Raw genomic sequence first — 8,883 nt, 5'->3', positions numbered from 1 at the left:
AGCAGAAGTAAAAAAAAAAAAAAAAAAAAAAAAAGAATCTTGTTATCATTACTTTCAAGATTCTTTCGGAAGCTCCTAATCCAGCGATATTTGAGAATTTTAGGACTGAAATGAATAATTGAAATAACCAAAATAACTCCAGTTATCCTATGTACAGGGTTTATACAAGAATGAGTAACTCTTATTTAATGCTTTTAGAAATAATCTTAATGCCATCAACAAGTACCCATGAGTTTATATATATATATATATATATATATATATATATATATATATATATATATATATATATATATATATATATATGTACACGGCAAAATGTACACGGCAAAATCAGTGGTCATCTTCACCGTGGACAGGCTGCAGCCCTGTCCCGAGTTCCTCGTTTTCCCGCCACTTTGGTTCAAATTTGCATTTTTCCCCATTTTCTAGCCTTTTCTCCGCCTCAAGATGCTTTTGCGAAGTATTTTAATGCCACGATTATCAAATTTAATGAATTTTAATGTCAATTAAGGCCTTAATTTAAAAAATAATAATTTTAATGACCCGCAGAAACCCTGTATGTAATGCCATTTGTATGGCAAATAAAGAAAAACAATGGTTTTAATGGATGCATTCTACATCCACTATAAACTTTCTAAATAAACTAAAACCTCAACTTTAGTTTGTCCAAAACAACATTTTAATATTTTATTTTGAAGATTAAAAAAAGGGCAACTGTTTATTCAAATTTGTCATTGTTTCAAAGACCTGACTGCAGACGTTTTGTCACACTTGAGAAGCACAGGTGTAATTAAAACCATCAGGAACTAATGTTCAGCTCTAAGTGCCCTCAGACGCCATGACAGCATGACAGGGACTTTCCATGCACAGTGGTGGGACCTGAAAACCAAAGAAAACTAAATGATCTTTGGCCATTATTTCTTGTATGTGGGCTTCAACTCATGTCATGTGACATTTTCACTTGTCTTCAAAAATCGTTTTTCTCTCACATTGAGGCGAACAAAAAAGAAAAATGTGCTGGTCAAAAACTAAACTTGCCAACAGGTAGAAAACATTCCTGCAAAGGTAAACTGATTATGTATCAACAATAAATAAATTATAGCAATTTTTTTAGACTCCAGACAGATTTTATAAAAAAAAAAAAAAAAAAAAAAACTAGAGATGTGATTTATTTGAAACAAAATAAGATATAAAGCTTTTGCACATAAATGATTGATAGTGTAGTGTTCACATGAAAACCCTAAAATGAAATCCGCTAAGAACTGTGTCACAGGTTAGCAAAGGCGACAACTCTCACTGTGTAATACACTTAAGATATACAGGCGTTTAATTACACTGCTGTCAAATCAATACTTTCAATAAACATGGACAAAAATAATTGATTAAATACCCTCTAGATATTTGGAGTGGTTTTTAACAAAATGCGATTTAGCACAGAAAATTAGCCTTTGTTGTTTTGTTCTTTATGTACAGTAGCACTTCACATTGGCGGCTGCCAGTTTCAGTTATTAATTTATACCAAACCCATATCCTCTACCAAGGGTTGCAGGTCTTTCAATAACTCAAAACACTTTATAACTAAAAATAACTATCTAAATGTCTTAGATAGTGTTCTATTAATTTTATAATAATAAACATAACTTATTAGTTATTTGCTCAAAGAATAACAGCTGCTCTCATCTTTTTAAATAAAACTTCTAAAAGAATAAAACAACACTGTAATAGTGTTAATTTTTTTTTACTTTAAGTTATAATACTATGGAGACGTCTTCACAATTATAATTATATATTTTTGGATTGAAAAAAAAAAAATACTCACACTATACTGTGTATATGGACATAATCAAAATAAAACAGCCCAATGTGTCACATAAACATTTGGTTGTTTTTTCTAAAAACAGCCAGCCAGAGCGAGTGGCCACCCAATACAAAAAGGCGTCACATTGAAGGCTGCCCCACGTACACACTAAGAATCAGCTTCCTCTTTCAGAATAACTTGATCATGTCAAGCGTTTAATGCACGCCTTTTAAGGGGGACTACTTCCACATTCTGCCGAATCCAATCGAAATATTCCGACGTTTTTAATCGAATCAGCTGTAAACATAACTGCAGAATATTAATCTTACTGGAAACACAAGAAGACCAAAATCAGAAAAGAACCTTGTTATTTTAGTTGTCTTTCTTCACATTTACAGAGTGTAGAGCATCCCCCTCAGGTTGCAAGGATACTGTACATCTTCAAGTGGTAAACTGTGGTATGAATATGCTGCTGCATTGGCTAAGAATATCTAGAAACCACAGAATTATTAACCTAATGTTTTATTTGTGCAGGAAAAATGTGAGAGCCTTCTTCCAGCCAGCTGACCAGCAGTACCAAAAAAGCTTTTCTCACGAAGACATTAAAACCATAAGAATGGAAAAAACCCCAAAACTAAATTTAAACAATAGAAAATCTTCACTCTTAAAACCTAGACACTCATAACTGACGTAATAGAAATTATGAGTCAAAATAATGTGTACTAATAAGGCTAAAAATTTTATTTCTCTATAAACTGTGTTAAAAAAAAAAGTGAAAGCAGCCCTGTTGAGAGAAAAGTTCTTTGACACTTATAACAGGGTTTAAGTTTTGTCTTTTTTTTAATGTATTAAATTTATACTATAATAAAAAGATCAGATTTACCTCCTGTGGTTTCTGTGTCTCCTCCTTCCTGTGGCGCAACTGAGTTGACGGTCACAGTCTGAAGATTTGGAATCTGACCTGCACTGATGCTGCCCAGAGAGAGGGTCTGGACTGGTGCCAGGGTTATCTGCTGGGGGGGTGTGGTGGGCAGCTGCAGGTTCTGAAGATTCTGCACTCCTTGTACCTGAAAGGTCTGCCATTGAATCTGACCCGAAGGAGTGACTGTCTGAGCTTGTATGATGAAGGTTCCTGGGTTGATGAGTTGAACGTTTTGCAGGTTCTGTCCTCCGGAAGTGACAGATTGGACCACTTGGCCGTTGGCGGTCTGAAGGGGCACCTGCTGCAGCTGGATGATGGACTGACCCGAGGAAACCTGGACGTTCTGATCCTGATTTTGTTGGAGGAAGCTTTCTTGCAGAGCAGCACCTGAGTCTGCTTGTCCTGTTGCCACCGGCTGTAAAGAAGGGTCTTGCGTCTGCAGATTGGTTTCATTTGCTGGAACGTGTAATTGAGAGGAAGACGTTGGCACAAATATCTCCGTATTTGCATTTGAGTTATGTCCGGTTAGTGTCTGTGAGAGGTGATCGTCTGTCTTGTTCAAACTCTCAGTGTTATCTCCAGGCTGATTCGCCATTATCAGCTGACCATCAGCAGTGACCCCCGTCGCTATAGTCTGAGCACCCGACAGGCCAAGGGAGTCCAAGTCAACACTATTAATAGGAACAAAAGTAATGTTCCCAGGCAGGCCCACAGGCACGTTGGTAACAACCTGGCCCTGGTTGTTAAAAGTGGAACCGCCAAAGGAAACCCCTTGAATCTGCTGGACACTGCCAGTCTGTGAAATGAGGTTTTGGTTGTTAAGGATGTTTGCAGATGATGCCACGTTGAGACTCTGGCTCCCATCAGGCAAGATCTGAATCTGCCCTGTGCCATCCTGAGTCAGAGTTGGCCCTTCTACACCAGACGTGGAGAAGCTCAGCTGTCCGTCTGCTGTCTGAATCTGAGGAATCACTTGGTACTGAATGTTAGGCACTGAATTGGCAGAAGAGGCGTCTGTGCCAGACGTCACAAAAATCGGCTGACTCTGTAAGCTTTGGAGAGGAAGAACATACTGTCCATTTGATGTCAATATTCCTTGGCTCTGGATCTGTATCATTCCAGACTCATCCTTTGCTGCTGTTGTGGGGGTTAGCACTTCCCATTTCTCAGTCCCTGTAAGCTGAGAAGATGGCTCCGATGCCTGAGGGAAATAAAAAGAAGAAACTTAATAGTAAGGACAGTTGTTTTTTTTCCACACTATTAAGAAAAAAAAGGAAAAAAAGCAGTAGGAAATTGAAGAACAAATTAAAATAGAAAGAACTCTTTAGCGACAATCAAATCTATTCGACTTTGATCTTGATTGCATGCTTTAATCTACTCTAGAGACTCTAGTCTTGAGTTGGATTGTGTAAAGAGGATTTTTTTTGAGTAGATACACTTTACCTTTGCCACAAGTCAAGAAGAACAAAATGATTCACTAGGGAGGAAAAACAAAAGCAAGTCCAGCTCTGGTGAAGTCATCACTTCACACATGGTTGCAACATGGCTCCCATTTAGAAAAGTTTCTACATATTTACAGCGTTACATTTACAGACATGCCAAATTACTTCTTGGATGAGAACATTTACTGTAAATACGCAGCTCCAACTAGGGCCTTACAAAATTAAGACTATTTCCAATTTGATATTAGTTTTGAATATTGAGATGATTACATTGTTTTTGTTTTTTTTAAACCATCCTTTTACTCACTACTGCTTATTGATCACCAAAATCTATAACAGGAGGAGAAATCTAGGGCAGTGAGGATCCATCCAATTGGTTATATAAACTCCCTGGATACTTTATTAAGCACAAATTCCCCAAGGAAGCATAACCAACAAAGTTTAAGTCCAAATAGACAAGATGACATCAAGCATTATCCGCAGATTGGACAAAAATGATGAGACTCTTGTTCCATTGTGACTGAGGGGGCATTGTGCTACAGCAAACCTTTGATGTTTTGAGTTTGAGGTTATTTGAATACTGCCAGGTAATGAATTATGCTTCTGAAAGTAGCAATTAGAATATGTGTACAGTGCAATAATGAAAGCTATAATTCTAAAGTGGGCCATTTTGTGGAACAACAATATTTAACTGCTTTTCAGGGGCTAGACGTATGCTGAGAAAATGTACCCCACACCGTTACATCATTACACCACAAACACCATCATGAATGATTGAATTGCGATAGGCTGGACCGTGATTCTGCTCTGTCTTATGTAATTTCTTTACAGTGGTACTGCTGTGTGTTAAGATATACATTGTTATGTTCAATTAGTTAGTCTATTCTCCCCTGACAGCAACTAGTTAGAGTTTTAAGTCAACAATGAGAATAGATCATACCACTTAACAGGCAAAACAGCAGTCTTGTTTGAGTTTGTTCAAGAAGCAAATGCAGTTTTGTGTTTACTTACAGGGCGTTTTATGTTCATAAATCTGGCTGTATGCCTCATTTCAGGATTTCACTCGTGTGAATACTCAATCTCTTCAGTCCAGTAGTGAGTTGATGGACCCCAGAAGGGAGTGAGAAGTGGGAAGGGAGCATTTTCTAATCTACTGTAATACTTATTAAACATGGAAATGTTGATCAACTTCTTAAGTTTTAAAGGTACCGTTTGTTAGTGTGGCTGATGGTAACGTAGGTTAATGTGGAGCCAAACTGAAGTTAACCACAGTATAGAAAAGTAGGAACCTGTAGCAAACTAGCCAACTGCTGTAGTGACTAAAGATTTCTTTTGCAAACTTACTAGGAAGTCAGAAATGTTTACATTATTACAGTTGCTGAACACATTTGCACGAACTAGATCCTTGTTTACACCATAAAAATATATCTTTGATGCGCCAGATCCATGCTTTTTTTTTTTTTTTAAAACACCTCTTATTTCAGTAGCCACGTTCACACTTCCATAACAGAAATTTAACCTTAACCTAACCGTTATTTTTTTGGATAATTATTGATATTGATCAATAAGCATTTTTATTTTAATCAATATGTTTCTTTTCTATATTGTCCAGCCCTGGGACAGTGTATCATTTTTTCACTTGTTTCCAAAATTGAAACAATATCCAAAATTTGACAGGGTCAAATCATGACTAGCCAACAAATAAATAAATAAATAAATAAGTGTTTTTGTTAAATGCACAGGAAGCAGAGCAGCAATCATTGCCAAAAGGCTGCATCCACTGTCAATCAAAATGCAAATTCTGTGCCACACATCATGTCCAACCTGTACACAGTGCTCTTAAAACTGAACAGATTAAACTAGGAATGGTAAATGCAGCCACAACAAAGATAAGGCAGTAAAAGGTATTCTCAGAGAGCTTTTTGTAAATTTTGCCAAAGTTATTTTTCCATTTCATGAGGAAGGGAGCACGATAGGCTTCCTACATCAGCATCCTCATCGTTTTACATTTCATTTTTAAAGCTCAGAGAAGATTGCAGTTTCACTTGATCAGTTTTCTGTTCTTCTGGGCTTCTACCACGGGTAAAGTACACTGTTTACTATATGTCCCAGTTTGTTCTGCTTGCTATATATGTGCTATACACTGCTATACACTGTGTGTGCGCTACCAAACGAGGCAACCATGGCCGGTTTACAATGCATTTCAGTGATTTTACTTTGCATTTTCCCGAAAGCGTGTTTTACTTGGCTAACATGGCTGTGTCCCTACGTCTGCTCTAACCCCTAAATCGCTATATAGAGCTGGGACTATATAGTGGACTTTATAGTGAGCTCAGTTAACTGATTGTTCGGACAGATGATCACTACTTTTTCTACCGCGACGCTGTCTTCCGACATCTTTGTTAGTTGTTGCAGCTACGACAAATCACATGATGATTTGCAAGTAGAGCTCTCACAAAGCAATCTGGGATATATCTGCTCATCTAATGGCATCCATGATCATTACTTTCAAAGGGCATTGTGGGAAATTTCAAGTCCACTACTTTTTCTTCCACTAGACGTTCAGACACTAGTCTAAAAATGGTGTAACTACTATATAGTGCCCTATATAGTAATTAGGGTGGATGTTCGGACACAGGAAAGGTCTCTCTTCTTGTGTACCTAAAGGCACCGCCCCCACATTGCTAGACAGAAGACCAGGAGTCTATTTAATCATGTGCATTCAAACCAGCCCTATGCAATTATACCAGATGTGTGTGTCATGATCACGTACAATACCATTTTCTGTCCGATTGGATACTAAATCTTGTCTGTTATATTTTGGGATTAACAAACATAATCATTTAGAATCTGTTTACCCAAGTAAACGATTATTCGTCTTCTAAATTAGTGGAAAATAAAAATATATGAATCCAATAAAAATAGTTTCAGTTCTTCTTGCAACCAGTTGCAGAAGTCAAAGCTGAATTTTCTCTTAACTGATAACAATATGCAGCTGTTTGGTAATAGGGCAGCACAATATCAGAAAAAAAAAAACAAGTACATAGTAGAAATTTCTGATTGTGATGATTGCAATTAAGCCAAATCTTCTACGATATACTTTCTTTTTTATTACAGGCATAGCCAGTGTGAATACATTTTCATTGAACTATAGCAACACATACAATTTATATTGCATTCAATTGATTTTTTGTGCACATTTGCATTGCAAAGGTGACAGTGATTGTATGCATTGTGCAGCTCTACATTGTATAAGCATATATAGGTAAATGCCCACCACCAGGTTTGAAGAGCGACTCACTCCAGCTAACAATTAACCAGATTGTAGCAGAGGTGCTGACTTACCACATCAGCTGCAGCACCTCTGTTCACCTCTGAGGATGGCGACTCAACCTGAGTGCAGGTCGTTGCTAGCAGGTCGAGGGGTGATGGCTGAGCGTCCTACCCCACAGTGGGGCAGTTTAAAGGGAAGAAAGTGGGTGGCCATTAGTCAGGGCCACACAGACAGATTGACTCATTGCTTAAGAATGAAAAGGACTTCAGCGTCCTGATATTGAGCCCCTCAGGCAGCACCTGAGTCAAATCCAGAACAGGGTTGAGCCTTAGGGGAGTTTTCAATCCATCCCGGTAATAAAAGAGGCGGGATTCATAAGGAGTGTTGCCTGAGAGGTTCAAGTGAGGGTATGAGAGCCCCCCTAACTTCCAAGTTTGAAATGCCCGAACTTCAGTGTTCGTCGCGTAGATGACAAGACCGCATCAGCGCCTTTAGACACTCCTAAAAACAAGGGTGAACCCTTACCTGATTGGCACTGCCTTCATCCTGCTGGATAAAACTGTCCTGACCGCCGTCCATTTCATCTGGTTTCAGTGGCTGTTCTGGAGCTGCGAGGAGAAAATAAGCAGGAGGTTAGCTCAGTAAAACAGCAGATGATGCTAATGTTAGCTACACATACCTGCCAATTACACACACGCGTTAAAGTTTCAGCGAACAAATAATCACAAACACCAAGACATTAATCGGCATTGGGCAGTAGTATTACTGAAAAAAGACTTAACTGTTCAGGTACACTGCGATAATTAGCTGTATCACAGACGAGCATCTGTGCTAGCCCGAGTTGGCTAGTTAGCTTCCGTAGGGTGAAGAATAATAAAGGAAAAAAAACATACCAGTCATTGCGTGACTTCTCTTTAAACGGAAAGTCCTAATAATCAGAAGCAACGGGGCATGATGAGCTGATTAAACTGATTGCATACGCGCAGAAATAGGTGATAACTGACTGATTTATTTCTGTTTTGATTGACGGGCGGCTTTTACACAAAGGGTGGGGCCTCCACTGTTGACTGCGCCACATACAGGAAATCCCACCGCTCAGCTGAAAGCTGATTGGCTGTTCTTTAGCTCTGGCCTGCTGCCATTTGTCGGTCCTGATGCCAATCACTCTTTGTTAGATTCTTACGTTTCAAGTTGAAGTGTGGGTGGCAGAGAATAAGGTAGTTACATTGTTTACCTTTAGTTATGTTGTTCTTACCACTGAGTCACAGAGAAGCCCGCGGGCTTATATTTTTACAATTAATAAAGCTTAGCTGCGAATTTATTATGCAATTCTATTGCATATTCCTTTATGATGCTATTAGTGAAACTAGCTGAGTAATAACCAAATAAACAATACACATAAACACATAGCACACTCCAATAAAAACAATTAAAACTGAGAGGG

General features: G+C 38.3%; 1 protein-coding gene across 4 annotated transcripts in view; it reads right to left on the bottom strand.

The window, feature by feature from the left end:
• Positions 1–8,501, bottom strand: part of sp3 (Sp3 transcription factor) — a 15,794-nt gene extending 7,293 nt beyond the window's left edge. The window contains exons 1-4 of one of the 4 annotated variants that reach the window (XM_015376299.1): positions 8,222–8,501; positions 7,965–8,047; positions 7,511–7,606; positions 2,685–3,924 (exon numbers count right to left, since the gene is read on the bottom strand). In XM_015376299.1, coding sequence (XP_015231785.1) covers positions 2,685–3,924; positions 7,511–7,606; positions 7,965–8,018 — 1,390 coding nt within the window. In that variant the 5' untranslated portion in view covers positions 8,019–8,047; positions 8,222–8,501. The remainder of the gene's footprint in view (positions 1–2,684; positions 3,925–7,510; positions 7,607–7,964; positions 8,048–8,221) is intronic. The other 3 variants (XM_015376298.1, XM_015376302.1, XM_015376301.1) reach the window with 3 other exon arrangements.
• Positions 8,502–8,883: the final 382 nt, after the last annotated feature.

Source organism: Cyprinodon variegatus, unplaced genomic scaffold, assembly GCF_000732505.1.
Source record: "Cyprinodon variegatus isolate N-32 unplaced genomic scaffold, C_variegatus-1.0 Scaffold132, whole genome shotgun sequence".
Classification (NCBI taxonomy): domain Eukaryota; kingdom Metazoa; phylum Chordata; class Actinopteri; order Cyprinodontiformes; family Cyprinodontidae; genus Cyprinodon; species Cyprinodon variegatus.
This window is presented reverse-complemented; position numbering and strand designations above follow the sequence as displayed.